General features: G+C 46.5%; 1 protein-coding gene across 2 annotated transcripts in view; it reads left to right on the forward strand.

Moving 5' to 3' along the window:
- The first annotated feature begins 6,717 nt into the window (after positions 1–6,717).
- Positions 6,718–24,293, forward strand: part of PXDC1 (PX domain containing 1) — a 29,894-nt gene continuing 12,318 nt past the window's right edge. Inside the window, exons 1-3 of one of the 2 annotated variants that reach the window (XM_081296102.1) lie at positions 6,718–7,973; positions 21,544–21,635; positions 23,120–23,237. In XM_081296102.1, coding sequence (XP_081152228.1) covers positions 7,718–7,973; positions 21,544–21,635; positions 23,120–23,237 — 466 coding nt within the window. In that variant the 5' untranslated portion in view covers positions 6,718–7,717. The remainder of the gene's footprint in view (positions 7,974–21,543; positions 21,636–23,119; positions 23,238–24,293) is intronic. The other variant, XM_081296101.1, reaches the window with a different exon arrangement.

Below are 24,293 nucleotides of genomic sequence, written 5' to 3' on the forward strand. Positions count from 1 at the left end.
CTCAATTCTTTGTGTAATCAAATAAGACCTATATCTATCTCTATATTTATATGCATGTCACTATTCTGTATCAATTTAACTATGTGGCAAAAGTTTATATCCTTGTTTTAATATTAGTGTTTGGTATGAGGCACTATGTTATCTCAAAACAGGTAAGAATGAAATTCAGGCATGAAAGTTTTACTTCTATTCAGAATATAAGGAAATGCAGAATCCTAGCAGTAATAATGATGTCTTATTTAACGATGCAGAGAGACACAATGTTTGTCCTAATGTAAAAGACAACCCTAGTACAAATATTCTGGGTAAGCACTATGTCTGTCTTAAGTCACAAGGTTGATCCATAAATATTTCAAAATTAAACTTTAGACTTTCTTCCTCCTACATAGTTTCCAGAGATAAGCTCACTAACTATGCTTGCGGCAACTTAACGGCCAGTAGGTTGAGCAGATGTGAGCTAAAAGGTGGGTGGAAAAAAGCTCAGCTTCAAACCAAACATAATGTCAATCATGTCATATATTCATGCATTCCTACATTTGGGATCTATAGGGGCTGGGGTTAGTACAAAAGCTCTGCTGTCCTAAAGCTGTTTGGACCTCATGGATTATTTGTTTACTTGAAGATTGTTTACTGAGTGCCAGTAGGAAGACTGTAAAACTCTAGCAACCCTTCCCAATGGGATTAGTTAACCCTGTGACTAATACTGATAGTCTTAAACATTCTTAGGTTTTCACAAGTCTTGGTTGTTACAAGAATGGTGACTGATGTTGTGTCTAAGCCTTTGCAATGAACAAAGCTAGATGATACAGTTGGCCTTCCATGTTCATGAATTCAGCTAACTGCTGAATTAAGATATTTTTTAAAATTGCATTTATATTGAACATGAACAGGCTTTTTTCTTGTGATCATCCCCTGAACAATACAACAACTATCCATATAGAATTTACCTTATATCAGGTGTTACAAAAACTCTAGAGATGATTTGAAATATCCAGAAGGGTGTATACAGATTATTTGCAAATACTAGACCCTTTTAAAGAAGGGACTCATACATTTTTGGATTTAGGGGCTCCTAAAATCAATCCCCCTAAGAAATACGGAGGGGTAACTGTAGTGATTATTTTACAAACAGAAATGTAAATGATTATTTCATATAAATATCACCAATTCAAACTTGTGATTACAGGAGTTTTTCTTCTTTGATTTTATATGTATCTTTCACCTAAAGTCTTGATTCTTATGGATATGATTTCTCAATTACCTTCTCCTACCAGGTATAAATAAAAGTTTTCAAATAAGAAAAGAGAGAGAGAGAGAGAGAGAGAGAGAGAGAGAGAGAGAGAGAGAACTTATATCCAAACACCTCCGAGGCAGCTAAGGGTAAAGTCTATTTCTTAGGCCTTAGATCAGAGATTCCATCCTCAGAAAAGGGGTAGCATGAATCACAAGTGTTTGGCAGGAGTGTGCAGAAAGGAGGCAGTCAGGATGGGGCGGGATTGCCTCGCCTTGGAGTAGCAAGGCTCAGAAGGTACAGAAGACATAAAAAGATAGATTCATAGAGAATTCACATGGGGAGAATCTTGATGGTCATCTGTAGCCCAAGTTGACTTCATGGTGGTTGTGGTTTGGATCTTAACTGTCCTTTGAAGTCCTATGTGCTAAAGTCTTGGCTTGCAGCCTGTGGCACTATTGAGAGGTGGTAGAATCCTTAGGAAATGGGCCTCCAGGGAGAAAGTTAGGTCACTGGGGGCATGCCCTTTAAGGGGCTATTGATACCCTAGCCCCTTCCTTTCCTCCTTTGCCATGAGACAAACAGAACTCCTCTGACATGGCATTTCCACCAGGATGTGCTGCCTTGCCACAGACCCAAAACAACAGGATTAAGTGAGCAGGGACTGCAACCTCTGAAACTGTGAACTCAAATAAAACTTCACTGCTTTATCTCAGGTATTTTGTCACAGTAACAGAAAGCTCACACAGTAGTTGAGGAAACTGAGACAGATTAAGCTCAATTGATGGACCGTGGCCATAGAGTAGCTCATCATCAGCAATGATGCAAGAGAAGTGACCATGCAAATGAGAGAATTTGCCTGGATGAACTTTCAAATCCTTTTCAATTACCTCAGTAGTGCTCAATCATTGGGTTGCATTTGGAAAACACTGAAAGTGCACAAAGAAAAATAGAAGTCTGTAATCACATTCTTGAGAGAAAATTACCATGAACATTTGGGTTTGTCCCTTTTAAGATGGTTTATTGCCTGGGGTTTGTGTCTCTGGGAAAATCTGGAGTTGATGATGGTTTGTGAAACTTGCTAAAATGTCTCATTATTGGAAATCAAGGGATGGCTTTGTTTCTATGAGGACAGTTTTGGTTTGCTGGCTCATTCATTCAGGTATGTCATTCAGTCAGTTATTGAAGAGATATTTAGTGAGCACTTACTGGATGCCAGCCATTGCACCTTGTGAATACGAATATGCATGAGACGGTGATCATTCTTGGCCTCCTAGAGATTACAGTCTAGCCAGAAAAACATGAGGAATACTTCACGATCATTATGAACCTATGCAGGTTCATAATGATACGATTGCACCACTTTCTAGACAAAATGAGGTTTATGCTAGGATTAGCCTTGCTACTTAGAGCAGATTACAGAAGGGCAAGCTCTTGCATTGTATTAGAAATGAAGAAGTTCAGGCCTCCACCGAGAACTTCTGCATCACAATCTGCTTTTTAAGATCTCAGAGAATTCCCAGGTACTTTAGTTTGAGAAGCACTGGTCAGAAAGATGAGTGGGAATCAACAGTCCAGGCATGGGTGAGGAAGGCCATTCTACACTGAGGGCCTGCTGGGTCTGTTCGTGGCTCTGGGTGGGAAGGCACTTGGTGCTTTGGGAAAGTGAAGGAAGACTGGGATCAAGGCCAAGAGACAGTGGTAGAATAAGTATCAAGCAGAGCCTTGGAAGTCCTTGGTATGGGGCCAGCTCTCTGTCCAGAGCCACTCTGGACCCCTTAGGAACCTTTAGTTTCTACTTCTGCCAAGGAAGAATGATCTTCTCCTTCCTGTCCCTTTGGGCTGCTGTAAGGATCACATCAGTCAGTGTATTCGAAAAACTGTTTACAACTGTGAGATCCTGTCCCTATTGTTTTGAAGACACACACACACACACACACACACACACACACACATCAGCTGCACTTTGAGGGATGCTTACTGAATTATTTCACTGCTTCTAGAACAACCAGAGAGGCAAAAGTCAAAACGGAAATCATGGTGCTCCTATGAGTATTTTATCAATCCGAGAGCTTCCAACTCATCCAAGCACAGGTAGCCTGTCTTTAGCTCTAGCTTTTATATTGAGGGAGCCAGAATGAAGTGGGAATGGGAGTGGTAACAAATGCTGGAAACTGTAAGTGTGGGTCACTCTGGGGCCAGCATCTCCTCTCCTCTCCTCTTCTTACCTCCTAGCTCTATACTTTGGGCAGAGTACTCAATCTTATTTCAGACTGAGCTGCTATTGTGTTAGATGTCAAAGGAATGGGTTACAGAGGGTGAACTGGGGAAATGACTGTCAATTTTGTGTCATCTTTCTCTTAACATTGAAAGCTGGGGAGCAAGGCTAGAGTGAAACAAACGAACAAAAACCCAAAAACCTAAACCAAGAAAAAACAAAGGAAAAATCAACAAAACATTCATACATCCCTTCCAAAGTGAAGGCCTTGGATTTCATGAAGACTTTTATTCTCATTATTTACTCTTATTAATTGGGCTGAGTGTCTTGTTTCCAAGGCTCTTACCTACAACTAGGGCCCTTCCTTGGATACACCTTTGTAATTTTAAACCGGGCTTGGATCTGGGACAGGTGACCCAGAGAGCTCCTATTTGTTTTCCATTTCACCTTCTATTCTGTAGCCCCAGGCACTGGACTAGCTAATCAGCTTGATTTATAACCCGAAACCACTCCTGCTCCTCTGGATGGCTTCCTGACATTTATATAACACAGGTCCTCAACGGTGTTTACAGCACGCTTTCTGCCATATGCTTTTTTATTATCCTTAACAACAGTTGAGGACTTTTTTATATTTTGGTTTTAAATTCCCAACTCAATTGGAGATAGCACTTAAAAAGTTCCAGATTTCAGAGTATTCATATTTTAATTAGGGATGATCAACCTGGTGAAGCTTATGAAAATATTCTAAAATTAAAAAACAAAACAAAAAACTCTCGAGATCTGAGACATTTCTAGTTCCAAGCATTTGAAATAAGGGATAGTCAACTTGTATTTATTTCAGGGATTCTTTCCTCATTTTCTTCATCACCCTTAGAAAATATTTAAAACACAGAAAAATATTAAGAAGAAAATATTAATAGCACTTATTCCCACCATCTAGAGTCAAGCACTACTGACTGGCCTCCCATAGGCCCTGTTCCCCTATTAAAAATTACACAAGTAATAGATGCATTTATTTAATTAAAAATGTACATAAGAGCATTACAGAAAAAGCAAAAATTCTCTTGACACCCTCCCATCTGGACTTGTTCACCACCTCTAACGGAACTTTACTGATTTGGTAGGTCCCTTTCTAAATTTACTGTTGTTTTGTTATGTGTAGCTATATTACCATATTATACCCATCATCTATTTCCACTGACATTCTGTAACTGAGATTGGTCCACGCTTTTTTAACTGATTCATTTTTGTGGATGCGTAGTAGACCATCATGCTGTAATTTATTCATGTGGCAGTAATTTATTCTTCTCCCTTTCCATGAACATTTAAATCACTTACAATTTCTCACTTTAGTAAACTGTGCAACAATGAATGTCCCTGTGTGTTTCTCTTAGTACATATGTGGAAATGTTTTTCCAGGATTGAATCCTAGAAAAGGGAATTGTTGGGACACAAGTTATACACATTTTTTTGTTGTTGTTGTTTTAACAAATACTACAAACCTGTTTTCCAAAGAACCTCTTCCAACTGATGCACCAATATTAGTCTATAAAGGTCCTTGTCTCTTCACACCCTTGCAAAAGTTCTTGTTCTTGTTAAACTTGAACAAGCAATTTTTTTTTTATAGGTTAGAAGTATGACTCTCAAATGGTTCTGCAAATATGTGTCAAAAATATTCTACTTGTTAATTAATGAGAATTTGTAACATGATAAGGCTGATTCAAAGACCATTTGAGGGCCTAGGTTTATATGATCTTTTAAAAATAAAAGTTAAAATAAGCTTACTAGGCTAGATTTAAAAAAACAAAAAACAAAAAACAGTTAATGTCCTAAAGGGCAATAAAAGATAACCTTTAGGGTAAACTTTATTTTTTTCTGGACAAAAATTATTTGTATCGGTCCTGGGCATAAATCTACAAATTTACATGACTTCACAGTCCTAGCATTTTGTTAATAATAAATAGCAAAATAAAAGAAAGGTATATGGTCCAAAGAAATTAAGTAATCTTTGGGCTTTTAAACAATAATTCAACATGACATTGAATGCATGATTATCCTTTTCATCTTATTTCCAGAATTTGGATAATTTCTCTTATTTAAGTAAAATGCACCAATTAGATGGCATCTCATTGTGTTTCAATCTGAGCAACTTTTCAGCATTTGCTATTTTTACTAAGCCATCTAGTTTTCTCAAGTTCCAGGTTTCTTTAAACAAACACGTGTCACTAATATGAAAACACTTTTTTTTTTTTTTTTTTAGTGAACAGGAATGCCTGGCACAAACTGAAGGGATTAGGCCTCTTAAGGCAACAGGGGAACGAAGACCTGATTGTCTCTAGCAAAGACTGTTCACACAGCAAGGGTTCATAAAAGCACCATAAACCTGGAGGTCCCAGAGATGCTGATGGGGGAGGGGAGAGCAGAGAGGGAAATCAGGTGTGTGTCCAGGGAGGATGGAGAGACAGAAGTGCCTCCACCGGGCTTTGAAGCTGCCAGCTCCCTGAGTGCTTCTGTCTTCAGGCCTCTCCCTTTGGCCAGTTATCCGTCAGTAAACACTGATTACCCTGGTTGGGGGTGGGGGTAGTTTGGGGAGTGGTTCCAGATTGTGGAAAACATCTTCTCCAGTTTGCAGGGCAAAGGGGAGGCTGACCAACAGGGAGAGGGGTAAAGACAAACCCTGATAAAGAACTTTGAAGATATATATTCACAAGTCCCTGGGGGCAGTCTGAAAAAGACTGGGGGGGGGGGAGTAGGGTGGTGGAAGACAGACATCTGGGTCCGGACTGGACACAGAGAAAAGCCACCTGTCTTCAGCCTCTGACGTTTCTAACGCTGCGTTTGGGCTCATTTGGGAGCTGTAGATTTTCTGGAACAGCGTAAAAGGCTGTAGGGCTTCTCTTGGTCTCCCACCCAGACCTTAGCAATGTGTCGTCACCGAGTCACTTACGAACCCAACTTCCAGTTCTTACTATTGTTAAACATTATCTTCCAATTAGAACAGCCTAAGAAATACGCAAATGCCTACTTAATGTGGGCAAATTTCCCAGTTCCATCTCCGAAATCCCTCAGCTCTCAAAAGGGTTGGGATTCACTCCCAGATGCCCTTTCCGAGGGGACCCCTTTTCCCATTACTGTTTTGTCCCACGTCCCTTTTTGGAGAGCTGCCCCTCAGCTAGCTGGCTGAGCTCCTAGGGGCCCTCCACCCACGCTTCTGGTCTGACTGTCCCGCCGCGTCGGGGCAATGGCCAGGCTTAGGCACGACCGGAATGCGCGGGAGGAAGCGGGGCGGAGACGTCAGGCACCCGAGGGGACACGGGGCGTCCAGCCCCGGTCAAGGCCACCGGGCCCGGGTGGATGGGATGGGGGCGGCGAAGAGATCAAGGCAAAGCCAACCGTGCGGACTCCTGGCGTTCCGCCCGGCCCTCGCCCCCCACGGGGACATGCGCTGGCCTGCCTCGGGACGCCGGCCCGCGAGCCCGGCGACGTGCTGTTTCCATCCCCTCGCGGAGCGGGTGGGGCCCGCAGCTCCTAGAACAGAGAAATCCTGAAGATCGAGAAACGGAAAAAGAAAAAAGTCTCCACCAAGCGCCCCCGTGAGCGCAGGGCCAGCCCCGCCCTCCCCTTCCAGCTTCTCGTCCAGTCACCGACCAGCGGCGGGGGGCCACGGAGGGAGGAAGCGGCGGCGCGGCCCGGAGGCGGGGACGAGCGCTCGGGTCCCCGCGGCCGCAGTGGCGCGGGCTCCGCGGAGGCAGCGCGGGGCGTGGGGCGCGGTGGGTCAGGCCACCCCCTCCGCGCGCGGCCCGTTGCGGCCTTTCAGAGGGAGGGGGGAGAGAGGCGGACGCCACCAGGACTCGACGTCGACAACCGCACCGCCCGCGATGGGAAGTGTCTTATAAAGCCGCCGCCGGGCCGGACAGACCGACTTTTGTCGCGGCGGCGCCCGGATCGCGGGCAGCACCGGGAGTGCGCGCAGAGACCGGGCAGACGCGGGAAGACTCCTGCAGCTCCGGCAGCCCCAGGACGGACCTCAGACCCCAGTACGACCCCGGCTGGGGACAGACCCCGGCTGGGGACCGACCCAGGTCGACTCCAGTCTCGCACAGACGCGGGTCCCTGCGGATCCCGGCCCTTGACGCACTCGAGACCGGACGCACCCGGCCGGACCCCAGCTTCAAACAGACCCCCGGCGCGGGCGCGCCTCCTGCCGGCGGGTGGGCAGGCAGGGGCCGAGGGCGCCCCCGGCGGCCAGGGCATGCCAGGCCCGCGGTATGGCCTCGGCGGTGTTTGAGGGCACGTCGCTTGTGAACATGTTCGTGCGCGGCTGCTGGGTGAACGGCATTCGCAGGCTCATCGTCAGCCGGCGCGGCGACGAGGAGGAGTTCTTCGAGATCCGCACGGAGTGGTCGGACCGCAGCGTGCTCTACTTGCACCGCAGCTTTGCCGACCTAGGCCGCCTGTGGCAGCGCCTCCGCGACGCCTTCCCCGAGGACCGCCCCGAGCTGGCGCGCGGGCCGCTGCGGCAAGGTGTGGGGCTGCAGAGCACCGGGCAGGGGTTGGGCTGGGAGGACCGGGAGATGGGGAGGGGGCACGTCGTGACGAGGCAATGCAGTGAAATAAGCAGGGAAGAATAACTTAAACCGATTATGCGTCTTTCCGCTCTGTTGCCGGCGGGACAGGGGACACTTAGACTTGGAGCTTCTAAAAGAAGGACGCCAGGGCAGACCTAGCGCCAGCCCTGGAGCCAGGAGGCACTCACTCCTGAGGGAGAGATGAGATGAGATGGGAAAGGGGCCGAGGCCGGCAGACGGGTCCCCTGTCTCCAAGGACAAGTCACTTCTGAGGAAGTCACGGTCTGGTCACTACTCAGCCCTAGCCCCCTAGGCTGGAGCGATGACCCCATACCTCCACCCTCAGAAGAGCCAGTCGGTGGCAGAAGGAGGGTTGGGGAAGTGTTTGAAAACAATTAAAGCGTGTCCGAATTGGGGATGGAGACGGCTGGGACAGCTGCCTCTGAGTCGTTCCACCGGGAGACCGCGCCTCCTTTTCCCTGGGAGTCAGCTGAGCTTGAGTGCGAGGTGCCACGCAGCAGCCCTTTCACCCCTCCCCAAGAGGGGGCCGCCCCGCCTGCGGCTGCATGGACAGCACAGGGTCCCCACCCCAGGCCTGAGTCCACATTCGGGTTTGATTAGCTGCGGCCGCCTCCTCCCTGGCCTTGTGACTAGTCCGGCTTGGCCAGGACTCTTGTTTTCAGAAACTGGTGGCTTCCCTTTTCCTACTGCCAGAAAGGGGGCTGGAAAAAGGGAAGAAGCAAGAAAGAGAGGGGCTGAAGTTGAAAAGGGAAGAATGTGGGGTGAGTAGGTTGGAGACATGAGGGCAGAGAAGATGTGAGTTGTGTGGTCACTTGAGTCGTCTTCCAAGCAAAGACCCCTGGCAGCTGAGGTGAAGTTACCTGAGCTGGGCAGCCAGCACAGGTCTCTTTGGCTGCCTGTTTGGCTGAGGTCTTGAGATAACCTCTATTTTCCCCTGGCAATAGGCCCCACCCCATGTGTGAATTTTGTGGATAATTAGCTCAGTTCTCATGACAAGTCCTCTGGCAGACACATCACTTGGAAAGGCTCCCAAAGTCAGCCCTGGGTGAGAAAACCTGCCTCTCCACTTCTCTTTGCTTCCCAGATTCTTACATGTGTAACTGTTTTTGAATTGGAGTATTATTTCAAGTATGGAAACAGATTTCTTTGAATTTGCTATTTATTATAACATTTGTAATTCAACAAATGAATGCCAATTGAAAAAAGGATGATGAAGGAACAGCAGTTTATTCAGTGACTTTTTCTGGAACAAGGCAGGCCATAAACAAATGGGACTTCCTGAGTCTCACTCACTCTGGCCAGGTGTCTGAGCTCAGCTGTGACCCCAGGCAGACTGGTGGGAATCCAGCTCTTCCCTGTGACATAGTACTGACTGCCTGGTGTCTTTTGCAAAGATTAAAATGCATGATAAAGTGCCTGACAATAGTAAACCCTTGGTAAATACCAGTTGTTTTCATTACTGTCAGCATTAGCTACTTCTGGCTAGGGTGGCTGCTCCAGGTGGTGGGGAAAGGGGTGTGGCTTCATTGTGGAGGCCCAGATGAAAACACCTTCCCAGGAGCAGAAGGTAGGTGAGTGGGGGCAATTTGCCTTGTCATGCACATGTCCCAGCACTGCATGGGGTCGATTTGTGCTGGGGTCAGTTCCTGGAATGGAGTGTCTCTGCAGAGTGACTAAAGAAATATTTAGGAAGTGGTTGATTATCATGAAGAAAAATAAGAAGGTTTGTGATAGCTGTCTTTACCTTTTAAAAAAGGAACAAAAGTCAGAAATGGGGATTGGAGGCCAAGGTGATAGGACTGGCAGAGGGCGGTTAGGTTGAGGACCAGTTACCGGATGTAAAGGACTTCCTGACAACCTGCCATGTAACTGTTGGAACTGTTGCTGAGGCTGATGGTGACCTGTTTGGTGGGGGCCTCTTGTAAGGACCAGCCCACAGCTCCCTAGAGGGGTTGAAAAGAGGCCCAGATGAGGAGTAACCTTCAACCCTGTCTCCCTTCCAGTCCTTGGTCTCTGCTTGGAGGCAAGCTGGGTCTGCCCCAGTTCCACCAGAGTTTTGTTGTGCCACACCAGGGAAGTCCCTAAATTGTCTGCTAAGCAAGGTATATCATAGAAATAGAAAAGTAGATTCTTCCTTTTTCTCATGGAGATTTATTATTTGCATAGAAAGATTATCAGAATTTGCAAACTATAAACACCAAAAGGCAACCAGATGCATGTATTGTATTGGCAATGCCAGCTTCTCTCCCTATAATTTATCTGTTAAGATTCTCTGGTCTACATTTGTTGAAATTTCTGGGCTGTGTTAAATTTGCAGTCTCTGGTTTCATGAAAAAGCTTGGAGAGGAAGTCTGAGTTCTGAGCTTTGCTGGCAACAAGCTGGTAGCTCTCATCAGTGTTTGGCTGCACATTCTCAGACGGTATGGAAGCTTTGGTCCCCTGCTTTGCATTTTTGAATCTGTGTGCAATTAAAATGATGTGGAGCCCTTTTTCTTGGTCCCTCAAATATTGCAGTGGGGGGAGAGTGTGCATTTGGAGACAATTATACTTTTTGTCCTTTGCATACTCTGGAGTCATGCTTGGTAGCAATCCGTGGGCCCTTGATGACACATCTGCAGGGATATTAACCCCAGTATGGGATGGAGATTCAATGCTCACCAGCTTCCCTTCCTGGCCTTTTATTTGGGTAAAGTAGGACAAGGCCTTTTCCTTGGAATCTGGGCCTCTCACCAGATCCTAACCTTCTTCTTGACTTGAGTCTAATACCTCTTCCTTTCTAGTCCCCCAGCCCTAGTGGAGGGAGGTAGCTACTTATCTCCGGATTCACAAGATAATTCCCTGCACTCTAGCACCAGTAAGGGCCAGGCCTTGAACTTAAATCTCCTCTATGCAGTACCTAACAGGGTTCAGGGTTTCCTCCCTGGAGCATGATCAAGTTCTCTTACCTTATTTCCATCTCTCACATTTAGGAAAATTTGGGATTTAGAACATCACCATGCAATATTTATTCATTGAATGAGTTTGTTTTTTTTTTAACTATTTTGGTCCTTTTAAAATCACACCTGTTTCGGGCCTGTCACCTTTGAGCTGGCCTGGTCACATTTGCTGCAGCAGATTCTATTTCTAAGTAGTTGGGTGATCTTCAATACTTGGGGATTATACCATCAACATTTTGATTTTACATTCATTCATTCAATCAAATATCTGCTGAGTGCCTACTGCGTGCCAGGCTCAGGTGCTTTGGACAATGAAATGAAAAGACCACCCTCCCCACCCCACCCCACCCCCCGCCCTCATGATTTTTATATTCTGATTGGAAGAAATCCAATAATAAACAAGATCAACAAGTGGATAAAATATGTTAAATAGTGATAAATGTTGAGAAAGAAAATAAATAAGCCAAGAAAGGGCTATGACTTTAGGGGAAGGGGAGGGGCTCAGCTTTCAGGATGGTCTGGGACTAATGACCTTTGAGTGACCTTTGAGTAGACACTTGAAGGAAAGAAGGGAGCAAGCCAGTGGATATCTAGGTAGGGCACCCAGGTAGAGAGAGAGCCATTGCAGAGGCCCTGAGTCCCATGTGCGCCTGTTGGGTTTGAGTAGTGAGTCTCTACTGCATCTGCAGTAGAGAGCATGGGCTGGGAGTGAGGAAGATTGCAGTCAGACTTGGGCTCCTATTCAGAGGTAGCCACCCTCCCTGGAGGGCTCTGAGCAGATGACTGATTCGATCTCAGGTGAACTCAGATGGCTGTGCTGAGAAGGACCCTGAGCTGGACAAGAGGGAGACACTGAGACAGGCAAAGAGGTACCGAGCCTGGGGTCAGGGCAGCAGAGCCAGTCTAGAAGGTGTTAAACTGGTTGGTCTGGAAGAGGGAGGCACAGGAGCCATTGAGGGACCACAGGTCCAGTGTGAGCAGCCTCAGGATGAACCCAGAGTGTTGATTCTGGGACGTGGAACTGTCATGAGCTGGTGTAGGCAGGAGGTACCTCAGGAGCTTGGCTTGGAATTAGCATTTAGCATGTTTTCCAAGTAAGTTCTATAACGTTAGCCAGTGTGTGGTGCTCATGTACTCCTCGCCGTTCCCCTCATTTCATGCTGACAGATCTCACGCTGCCCCAGGTGACACATGAGTTACCTTGCCAGTTGTAGAAGAGCCAGCCAGGGACTTATGTGGATGGATCTGAGCTTGCTGCCAGGTTGTGCTCACTTCTCACCAGATCTTAAAGGAGAAACTCACTTCTGCTTCCCCGTCAGAAGTCACTGTGAACCCGCTGGCAACATCCGGCTGCCCTTGCACTTCCCCCAGCAACATGGGCACCCTACCCTTTAAAAATGTCTGGGCCAGATACTTCTCTGCTTTTTGTTTTTTCTTTTTCTTCTTTCTATTGTGGTGCTGGGGATTGAACCCAGGTGTGCTCTACCACTGAGCTACACCCCCAACCCTTTTAAAAAAAGTTTTAAGACACAGTTTCACTAAGCTGCCCGGACTGGCATCAAACCTGCGCTCCTCCTGCCTCAGCCTCCCAAATAACGGGGATTATAGGCGTGCAGCCCTGTGCTTGGTTGTGCCGTTTTGATGGATATTTTCCCAGGGTCCAAAGATGTTCCTGCATTGTGAATAGTTAAAATAGGGGCAGAGTCGAAGTTCTGGTGAGCCCGGATTGTACCAAGCAGTTTATCCAGTGCCTGTTGAGTTTGGCACCTCTACTGGAGTTTAGCATGCAGGCAAGTGACACTCAGGGGAGAGACTTGGGAGGCTGCACAGACTTGGGAGAACCTGAGCCCAGGGCTCATTTTCTCTGAGGGGCATCAGTAACAGATGGTCCACGCCATGACCTCCTCCCCTGGGCAGTCGCAGCCTGGAGACAGTAGATAGGAGGGTACGTTGCTATCAGTTGTTGGCACAGAAAGACTTTTATTCTCATTTATTTATTTAGCAGGGCTGAGGAGGGAACACAGGGTCTTGTGCAGGCTAAGCTCGTGCTTTACCACTGAGCTATACTCCAGCCCCTTTTATTGGCGTTTTTGTTCACAGAAGGTATCCAGTAGCTGGTTTTGGTTGTTACCCCTAAGAATATTGTTCCTTTCTCACATAACAGGCCTGAGAAGCCCCTAGTGCCCTTGATGTGAACTCTCTCCCTGATGATGTGAAGGGCAGGGAGGGAGTGTGAGGCCCAGGGCTCTGTACTCCCTTCTTTCCTTGTATGATACCATGTCACTGAAGCACATACCCACAGTGACCCTCCTCCACACAGACCCCTCCAGCCCCTGCCCTCTTCTTATCCCACCTGCCAAGCTGAGTGATGGTGGTGGACAAAACATGGTTACTCTTTTGCTAACTCACACTTGCAGGTTTTCTCCCCATTCATTTTAAGAACAAAAGTCTTAATTATCCTTTGCTGACATGTAATTTAGAATCAAGTTGGAAAAACACGAAGAGCAGCACCTGGACAGAGGGGGGAAGGGAGGAGGGGGAAGGCACTTTTACACACAGTGTCTCCTAGTCCCTGCAGTCACCTTTCCTGCCTCCTGTGTAAGCATATCCAGGCTCTGTGAGATTGAGTGGCAAACCAGGGTTATAGCCAGGTGATGGTGGAAGAAGTCAGGCTTGGGGGTCCCCTGCCTGGGGACTCAGCCAAGTGACGGTCAGGTTCTGGTTGAAAGCACTGGCTTTGGACACACATAGGCCGGTATTTGGATACCGGCTCTGCCACCTGCTCCTTGCTGAGTGACTTCAGCAAGTTGCTCAGGGCTCCAGGGCTCCAGGCCCTGTGGATACAAGAGTAATAATGGTATCTGCGTGGCATGTTTGTTAAGAGTCCTGCTAATCTGTAATAGCCACAAAGTGCCTAATACCTACTGGACCCATGTGAGTTGCTGGCCTTGAACTCGGGCTGTCCACCCTTTGCCCTGGCACAGGCAGTGTCCCTGATGACAGCCTCTTAGAGGGAGAGTGAGGGAGTGAAGTGTCCTGCAGGACTGACCCACCCGTGTGCCAGCCTGCTGTTCCCTACAAAACCTTCTGCAGCTGTGGCCACCCCTATCCTTCAAGGATATCCCTGCCTGGACTAAGGGGAGCACTCACAAAGGAGGGTCACCACCCTACCTTGTTGGGACCCTCATGGATTGACTCATGGCTTTGTTGGTTCAGAAACTAGAATTTGGTGCTTGCATGTGAGCTGGGCTTGAGTTACTGTGGTATCCTGGAGCCAATGTGTAGTTAACCCCAAGAAATAGAATTGCCACATACATAGAGCTCTTGTGGCTAAAACTTACACAGGAAGCTGTGGTCCCCTTAGCTCTCTGGGAAAACCCTTATGGGTTCTGCCTCCGCTCTCCCCACCCCTCCACTGTCACCAGCTATCAGGGCCTCCTCACTCCCTGATCTCACCTGCTTCCCTCCCCCTGTCTCACCTCTGCCATCTGCTCACCCGCAATCCTCCCCTTCCAGGAGTGGGGCATGCCCTGCTGTGTCGCTTAGCATCTGGAGTCCGCCTCCTAGGTGACACTGTATGGTCAGTGTTGGCCTCCTGTCCACCTTCCTGGTGAGCAGGAACACATGGGGGAGGCAGGGATCCTGCCTGTCTTGGTGGCTGTATTGTAGAAGCTCCTGATGGCCTGATGGGTGAGCCCCACAGATTGGTGTGTGAATGAACCAGTGCTTCCTTCCTATTTAGAGAACTGAGGATGGGCCAGTATCCTCGATGCTTTTCATGTCTTAAGACACACTGGCCAACTGAATGGCTTTTTAAAACACTTTAAGTCTAAAACACTTTAAGTGGTAGTTTTGCTTTTGGTGGGGAGAATAATGAAGAGGCCCAGTGAGGAAGAATTAAGGGGAGAGCATAGTAAAAATCAGAAAATTCAAGTCAGACATGTTTTTTTTTTCCAGTTCATGAATTGACTTACTCAAAGAGGCCACTCCCCAGAGCAGGAAGCTGTCCTGGAGGGGAAGGAAGTACAACTTCCTCTTTCAGGGTTCTCCGGAAGTTTTACTTCATCTCCACCTCTTCTGTCTCTTCCCTCTGCATTCTCTGCCCAGCTCTTCATTCTTGGGAAAAATGTAGAGCAGAATCGACCCTCGACCCCTATTGATCGTTCCCCAATACTGTGCAAGGGGAGCCACAGTGGAGGGGTGAACCAGCCCGCCAGTGTCCCCTTGTGAGTGAGTGGGGGGGGGAGCAGTGTCCTGCCCTGGTCAACACTGCCAGGTGCACTGCTCTTGCTCTGCAGTTACACACTGGGACACCGCTGGGGGAAGCAGGTGGGGCCCCATACTGAAGGGTGTGGCCATTTTCTGGGATAATAGAACTTCCTCTGGGATGCTTCAGTCATGCAAACTAGGACCTCCTCATTCCTTACTCCCTGCCGTCTGGAGTATTAACTACCTGGTTAGAAAGGTGGGGGTTGGCTATAGCTCAGTATTTGAGGGAGCACTTGCCTGCATGCTTGAGTCCCTCAGTTTGATCACTAGTACCAGTACCACCCTCCCCTGCAAAAAAGGGAAAAAAGAAAAATATGTAGGAATACTAAAAGTTTTCCTAAAAAAATTAAAATATTGTGTTTCCAAACTTTGTATTACACTTTCAATAGTGTATATCCAGGGCTGGGGGTGTAGCTTAGTGGGAGAGTGCTTGCCTATCCTGTGTGAGACCCTGAGTTTGATCTCTAGAATTGAAAAAAAAGATATAGATATATATTCTTTTGGGGGGATTGATTAACCATGTGTTCTATCACTGAGCCACACCCTCAGCCCTAAGAATACATATACATAGACATACAAATACATGTATATGTGTTCTTGATGACATCATTTAGCACTTTACGGAGCAGTGTGCTTCTGTGCACAGTACATCGATGTGCATTTGTTAAATGGAAAAGAAATGATTTGAATGCAACTTGCTATTTGACTGTGTTTGAAAATTCCCTGGGTAGAAAGCTTCCCCCCCGGGCTGTCCATTGTGTCTCAGTCATAAGCTTGCTGTCTTCTTATAAGAGAGGCCTTGCTTTGGGTCATGGACGTTCCTTAATGTGTGCTCTTCTCAGTTCACCCACGCAGTGTAGTGCCTTTATGTCCAAACTTCAGCCACATAAGCACTCAGGTTAGATTCCGACTGCCCAGGTCCTCCAGAGAGGAAGCCTGGGGGGTGTCAGAAGTGTGGAGCCCCCAAAGTCTCAAAGAAGGCAGGGAATGGGAGTCTTGGACCCTGGTTTGAGATTAGGAAACTGCATTTATTTATGTTTGCTTTTGCTGACAGATCTGGGGTCGTTTTGGTTTCAGGAATAAACCAGTTATTTGCATTTGCGTATGATGGCTAATCCCAAGACTGACTGAAGCACACCTTGTGTTCTCAATTTCCAAGGCCCAAGTCATTTAGGAAGAAAGGGCACCTGGTGCTACTTCAGACTGATATTGAACCCCTAAATGTATGTGCAATTGACTCACTGAAGTTTATATACAATAGTATTAATAATTTTTCAGTTTCAAATTCTTAACTGCTTGGATAAACCTGGCTAAAATTATTCTGTCATAAATTGTGTGAAGTGAGATTTTTACTTTCATCAGAAGTTAGAAACATTTCTAGAAGATGTGACACTTTCTGGGTCAACTTCTTTAAATATAGGTAGTGGACAGTTGTCCCTTCCTATGCTGAGGAATCCCTGAATCAAACCCAGCAGCTTCCACAGAGTGCTTGCGCCCCCTGTTGGCCAGCCCTGGAACAACATCCTTCTCATCAAGAGGGCGTTGATTTCCTTTAATTTTCAACTGTGCAAATAAATTCACAACCATCCCACCCACATGCAGCGTTTGTGAGCCCACATAGTAAAACCGTGTTAGACAAAATTTTTATGCTCTCAGTAATGTTTGCAATACAAAAAATAAAAGTTTTATGTTATCCTAAGTTACTGTATTTAAGCACAGTTTTGAAAGTAATGTTTAAAAGTGTTTCTTATGACAAACAAGCAACATTTGGAATAGCTGCACTTGCCCTTAAGAGTCAAAGGACCTGAGACACAAAGGGACAGAACAACAGGGAGGATACCAAGGCACAAAGGCCACAAGTAGTGTGTTTTGGGGGTAGCAGTCCTTACTGGACTCATAGCTCTTGTCCTCTGTCCTTGAAAAACAAGAAAGCAGTGTCTCACATGTGGACTCCTCAGAACTGCATCTTTCAGTATGTCACTCTGAGAGCTTATGATAATCTGGGGCCTGGGCAGCAGGTGTTGAGGTTCCCACCAGCTGTGAAACCAGAACCCCAGGGAGTGTGAAACAATTAGAAATTTCAAAAGGGGGCTGGGGATGTGGCTCAAGCGGTAGCATGCTTGCCTGGCATGCGTGCGGCCCCAGGTTGGATCCTCAGCACCACATACAAACAAAGATGTTGTGTCCCTTGAAAACTAAAAAATAAATGTCAATCTTTCTCTTAAAAAAAAAAAAGAAATAGAAATTTCAAAAGATTTAATTCATTTCTGCAGCACAGATTCTGGTTCCTGAGTGTTTTCCTTCCACATTAACTATATCCAATCTTTTTGTGGATAATACTGTTAAAACAATTGAAGGGGAGTGGGAGAAGGGCACTGTGAACGTCAGTGTTTGGGGCTGTCAGAAGCCACGTGGCCAGCGGTGACTCCTCCATGTCCTGGGGTGGGGCCTGGGCTGGTCTGGGCAGCCTGCCTGGGCTGAGGGCCAGTTCCGAGGGCCAGTGTGTACTTTCTCATCACTGCTCTGCAGCCCTGCTCGTGACAGCTGAAGCAGTGCTGTTCAGTAGGTGGGTTTCAGTAAGTTCAACAGAGTCAGGTGGGAGGGTTCCTTGGAGAAAGGAACCACATGGCTAGCCTGATTGACACCCTGGAGCAAGGATGGGGAACTAAATGATTAAAGTGCCCTTAAAAGCCCAGAGCTTCAGAAAGAATCACCTGCCATTTCTGTGCTTGCAGGTCAGGGTCCAGCTTCTTCCCCTTGTGCTCAGCCTCGTTTAGTTTTCAAGCAGGTTTGTTTTTCTAAGGAGTGACACTTGGATTCCATTCAGAAACATAGAAACTGGAGAAAGGAAGCAACCTGCTTCTCTACATTTCCACAAATAAAACCCAAGCAGAATGGCCAAGTCTTAATGTCCCTGGGATGGATCTCCCTGAGGAGCACTGCAGGGGTCAGGTTGGCCAGCAGGGGGACCTGTTCCTTGGTGTTGCTATGAGGGTGTGGGGAATTACAGGGTGCAGAGCTGGTAAGGTGGCCTGGGGTCAAGTCCAGGAGGGTCTGCTGGCCCAGCCAAAATACTGATGCTGTTTCCAGAGGCCTGATGGGGCACTCTTGCCTTTCTCTGCCTCCATCTAGAAAATGGGTCACAGAGATGACGGAGTACAGGGCACACAACTCACTTGGAATATCAAACAACAAATATGCTTTTAGTGTGCCAGGCCTTACTATTGTATTATGTGTTGTTTATCTGAATTGAAAATTTAACTAGGTGATATATATATAAAATCTGGCCATCCTAAAAGATAAATCTGAAGTAGGATGTATTAATCTCACTAAGAGTTGCCCTCAGAGACTGTAAACCCACCCAGGAAAATCAAAGAGGTAGCCGGAAATATGTCATCAAAGCAAGCATGCAAAGACTGTAAAACCCTGTAATGTTGCAGAATTGTTGCACAATGCTTTACATCCTGTAAAGTGGGTGTGAACACGCCAGATGCATTGACTATACAAGAGGATAATCTTCAGAACATAAAAGTACGAGTACTGTGTCATCAATTTGCTGGGTTCAAAGCTAGTACTCTAAGAGCCGAAGGATAACAGTAGCTTGTCTCAGAATAAAGAAGCTCTTTGTGGGAAGGAGTTATATAATTGTCTTCTCTTTAAAAACATTTTTTTTTCAGAGAATTTCGAATTAGCTCTCGTTTCCTCTGTAGACTTCTCCCTAACAAGGAGGGGATCCAAGCATTTTGGTGCAAAGAGCAGCATTTACACACACACACACACACACACACACACACACACACACACACAAGCCTTCACGCACGTGCAGCCATGCTTTGCGTAAGGACAGGGATGTTTTGAGAAATGTGTCATAAGGTGATTTTGTCATTGTGTAGACATCCTAGAGTCTGGTGACATAGACTAAGCCAGCTGTGGGATCACTGGGTGATATGCTGTGCAGGACCACTCTCATGGATGCAACACCATGATGGTATGTGGCACATGATGTGAAAACTGAGATTCATAACTATTTGAAATTCTATGCAAGGCATTTGAGCTTGGGCAGAGATATCCATAGAATATGGCATTCTGGTGTTTTCTATTTTTCATTCTTCTTCCTGCTCTTTCCAGTGAGCAGAGTGGTAGAAAGGGACACAGGGTGAACTGGTCCCTTTCTCTGGTGATGGCCCGGGCATCATGCTCTGGTGTATTCAGGGGCCATGTGGACAAAGCCCCAGACTTTTCCAATGGGCGAGTCACAGCCTGCACTGCTGTTTCTCAGACCCGTCATCTCTGATGGGCCAGGTAAAGGGGTCTCCTGGATTGTACTTTGGGCCCATTTTCTGACCTTGACTCCGGTTGTGAGGGATCCTCCTCCTAGGGCCTAGGCTTTCAGAAATGCACCCCGCTATGTCTGGGGAGTATCTGGTGGGAGTTCTCAAGAGCTAAGGTGCTGGAGCCTCTTTTTTTTTTTGTACCAGAGATTGAACCTAGCCCCCCACCCCCTTTTTTTTTGAGACAGGGTCTCTAAGTTGCTTAGGGCCTTGCTAATGTTGAGGCTGGCTTTGAATTTACAATCCTCCTGCCTTAGCCTCCTGACTCACTGGGATTATAGGCATGTGCCACCACACCTGGCCTATTGGGGCCTCTTAATTTCAATCAGATCATTTCGTAGACCCAGGCAATGAGTGGCCTAAAAACTGAATAATCCTTTCCTCATTTGTAAAACAAAAACAAGTCACTTCTGAAGAACTTCTCAGTGACTTCTGTGAACTTCTCAACGATCACAGTTCTGGGATTCAGGCTTCTGTGGCTTGATTGTAGTTCACAGGGACAGGACAGAAATATCCTAAATCTCCCAAAACATGGGGGGAAAAGCCAGTGTCACTGGGAATCTAATTCTCACCCTTAGGAATCTGATGGATAGAAATTGTAATGGGAAGTCTTACATTTGCGTTGCTCATGGCGAGGCAGAAAAGCATCCCATGTCGCCTAAGAATGTCCTGGTGTCATAGTATTTTAAAAATAAAATACTGTGCACCCAAGAGCCAATCACAGCCTCTGGTGACTGTAATAAGCATAAATGCTCAGATTCCTGGAAAGTGCCATGACTCATGACCACTTTGTTTTTCTCTGGGCAAAAATCTGACTTTTCCCCTCCCAAATACAGCATTTACATGACTTGTCTAAATATGAGCTCTGTTTACATGGGCCTTGTGGTCTGGGCATCTGCGACCAGCAGAGTGAGCCCTTTCCTGTGTTGTTGGGGGTGGTAGATCCTAGGCCAGCTAGGCTTATCCCTTGCTGCAGCCACCATGCTGGTAGAGACAGAGTGGTCCTGGGTCAAGTCTGACAATGTCCATGGTGTTTTCAGAGTGGTCCCAGGACATCCCACACTGGGTTATCTATCACATCCCTGCTTTTCATTTCACCACCCTGTATTTGGGTTTACTGTATCAACCCCAACAGAGCCATAAACCATTCACTGGGTTGATAAAACCTGAAATGAAATTCAGAGCAGGACTTTGAGAATAGGGCTTCCCATACATGTGGCTGAGTGAGTATGGTAGGCCTTCCTCCTTTGAGGTTTTACTTTTTATTGTTTTACCTGTGGTCAACCACAGTGTCAAAATATTAAATGGAAAATTCCAGAAGTCAACAATTTGTAAGTTTTAAATGATGAGCCCCTTTTGAGTGACATGATAAAACCTTGAGCCATCCTATTTCATCCCACCCAGGTGTTTCCATGCTGTATATGCTACCCTCTGTTTAGCTACTTAGTAGCATTTTTGGTTAGACCTATTGTGGTACTGAAGTGATTTTACTTTATAATGGCTTCAAAACACAAGAGTGATGCTGGCAATTTACATATGTTACAGAGAAACTGTAAAGTGCTTACTATCCATGAAAAGGTGAAAGTTCTCAATAAGAAAAGGGGGGAAAATCATGTGCTGAGATTGCTAAAAATTACAGTAAGAGGGAATCTCCAAAACTTGTGTTGATTTTGCTCTCTTTCCTCAAACTGCAAACATTACAGGCACAATGAGATACATGCTTAGTTAAGATGGAAAAGACATTAAATTATAGGGTTTGGGACTATCCATAATTTCAGGCACCCACTGGGGTTCTTGGAACATATCTCCCTCAGATAATGGGGGACTCCATATTTCCAGACATCTCATTACAGAAGATGACACCTGGGGGTGATGCTCCTGTCTTGGGGCTCCTGTTGTGTATTTCGTTTGGGGGATGTGTGCCCTGGTGTGATTTTCCTGACTTGGGGCATTTCTCTCTCTATTCCAGGACTGGTTGCCATAAAGGATGCACACGACATAGAGACCAGGCTCAACGAGGTGGAGAAGTTGCTCAAGACTATTATCAGCATGCCGTGTAAAGTAAGGACAGCCGGGTCTGCAGGAGGGAGGGAGAGGGCCTGTCGTCTTCCATGTTTAAAAGATGTGCACCCTCACAGGTAACTTGCCTGTGTGCTGTATGCTGCTTGGCATTTTGTTTCCTCCCTGGGAGCACCCGGCGAGAGGGAAGCAGGAAGATGTCATCAGGGAGCGGAAGACTTTTGTGGGCTACCTACTACTTTCTTTTTCTGTCCCCTGGCACAAAGGGGAAGCAAAGGGCCCCAGGAGGGGTGGAGCAGGAAGGGTCACAGGACCCTCTTCAGATGAGGGGTCTTTGCTTCCTTACCTCAGCTCAGAACCTGCTCTTGCTCAGGGGATTTTAGAACAGGCACACAGAGGCCCAGGGGAGTGTTAGCATTTCCACATTGGCCGGTGACATTGCTGGGACTTTGCTCTCTTTAGGTGGTTTGTGAGCTTTGGATGGAGTACCAATTAAGTACCTGGACTTGAGAGTCAGGCAGAACCATGAACTTCTTTTTTCTTTCCATATTTTTTTATTGGTGCATTATAGTCGTACATAAGGGACTCTGTTGTTACATATTTGTACATGCACACAGCACAACAATATAATTTGGCCCATATTGCTCAGTATTTCCCCTCTTCTTCTTCCTCCTGGTCCCTTTCCTCTGCTCTGCTAATTTCCTCTTGATTTTCCTGAGATTCTCCTCCACATATGAAAACAAAAATGACCTTTGACTTCTGAGTTTGGCTTATTTTGCTTAACACAGTGTTCTCATGTTTCATCCATGTTCCTGCAAATGACATAATTTCATTTTTTCTTTATGGCTGGATAAAACTCCATTGTGTATATATACACCATGTTTTCTTTATCCATTCATCAGTTGATGAACACCTAAGCTGGTCCTATAGTTTGTTGTGAATTGTGCTGCTATAAACATGGTATGCATGTGTCACTGTAGTATGATGACTTTAATTCTTTAGGCCAAACATGGAGGAGTGGTCTAGCTGGGACATAGGATGGTTCCATTTCTCGTCTTTCGAGGATTCTCCATTCTGACATCCATAGTGGTTGTATTAATTTATAGTTCCACCAACAGGCTGCTACTAGGACGACTGAACTCCTTTAAGCCTCCGTTTGCTCAGCTGGCACATATGGAAATAAGTGCAGCTCCGAGTTTCTCATCCAGAAACAGGGAGATGTGGGGAAAATATGGACCTGTGAATCCCTGTGAGAAGCGATGGCCATGGCGGTTATTTCTGTTATCCCCATGCTATCCTTGAGGCCTTGCATCTTAGCCACAGGGGACCACACAGGACGAGAAGTGGGCCTTGGCTGTAGCCGTTCAGGTCTCACTGGAGCCTCTGCAGTGTTGGAGGTTGCTCCCTGGGCATCAGCATCAGGCAGGACCCACCTCCACCAGGGAGCAGGGCCCTGTCCCAGGCAAAAGTATGGGGCCAACTTACGGGAACTCTTCAGTTTGAGTAATTACTGTGTTTCTTTCCAGTATTCTAGGTCTGAAGTTGTGCTCACCTTCTTCGAAAGATCTCCGCTGGACCAGGTGTTAAAAAATGATAATGTACATAAAATTCAACCCAGTTTTCAAAGTCCGGTCAAAATATCAGGTAAGAGCCACAGTGAAGGTGTGGAGGGAAGGTCCCACTGTTGATGGCCATGGTGTGTCTTTGGATATAATATCCACCCTAGGGCTCCAGAAAGACAGTTATTGGAATTTTGTGAAAATAGTGGTTGAGAAACTGTTTCTGATTTTTATTAAGCTATGTATTTTCTACCTATTGCTCTGCATGCAGTTCACACTCTTCCAACTTCCAGAGGGATTTATTTTGCATTTAAATTGGAACTTATTTCAGAACTAGGAAGACAGTTATTGTGTAGTCTTGAACTTGGTTCTTGGTTTTAGGGCAGCCAGCCCAGGGGAAGTATAAAGAGTGGGTATAGTTAGTGTGGACATTGGACCTTAGCTTCTGGCTGTGAAGATCAGTAAAAGCAGGCAGGGTAAGGGGGGGATCACCCACAAGAGAATGGATGGTGACCTCCTGGGACCAGGTGGCCTGTGTCATAAGAATAGTAGACTTGTATTTTTTCAGTGCTGTTTCTTTGAAAGCTTCTGAGAAGAATTTTGTAGAAAAAAAAAAAAAAGAGTTCTGTCCTGGGAGTTCCCAAGACTGGGTTTCACCAAGTAAGGGGTAGTCACCTTGTAATAAGAGGTCACATAAGAGTACGATCTTGCTGGGGCTTGCCAGTGGAAGAAGGGCAAGTGGTTACGAGAGGAGACATGCTTGGCTAAGGGTGGGATTCTATGTAACATCATGATCTGTAGGAAGGTGGGGAGAGGGCATAGGAACCATCTTTGCATTTCTGAATGGAGGAGAAGGTGGGGTGAAGAGGAGGGGACTCAGAGGAAAGCTGAGCCCAGAGCTGTCTATGAAAAGGAATCAGGGAGAGAGGACTTATAGGGACAGAGCGATGATGCCTAGGTGTAGTGTCCCTATGAAGATACATGCCACCCAGGGATGAGGTTCCCGACTGTGTGTGTGGGTGAACTGCATGGGTGGGCAGGTTCTGGAGCCTGGAGTGGAAGAGGTATTGGTAGGTACCCCTGGGAGTGCAGGGTGGATGGACATCCAGGTTTGATACCTCCCACAACAGCTTCTTGAGTG

The sequence above is a fragment of the Spermophilus citellus genome (assembly GCF_964194105.1).
Source record: "Spermophilus citellus genome assembly, chromosome: 5".
NCBI lineage: Eukaryota > Metazoa > Chordata > Mammalia > Rodentia > Sciuridae > Spermophilus > Spermophilus citellus.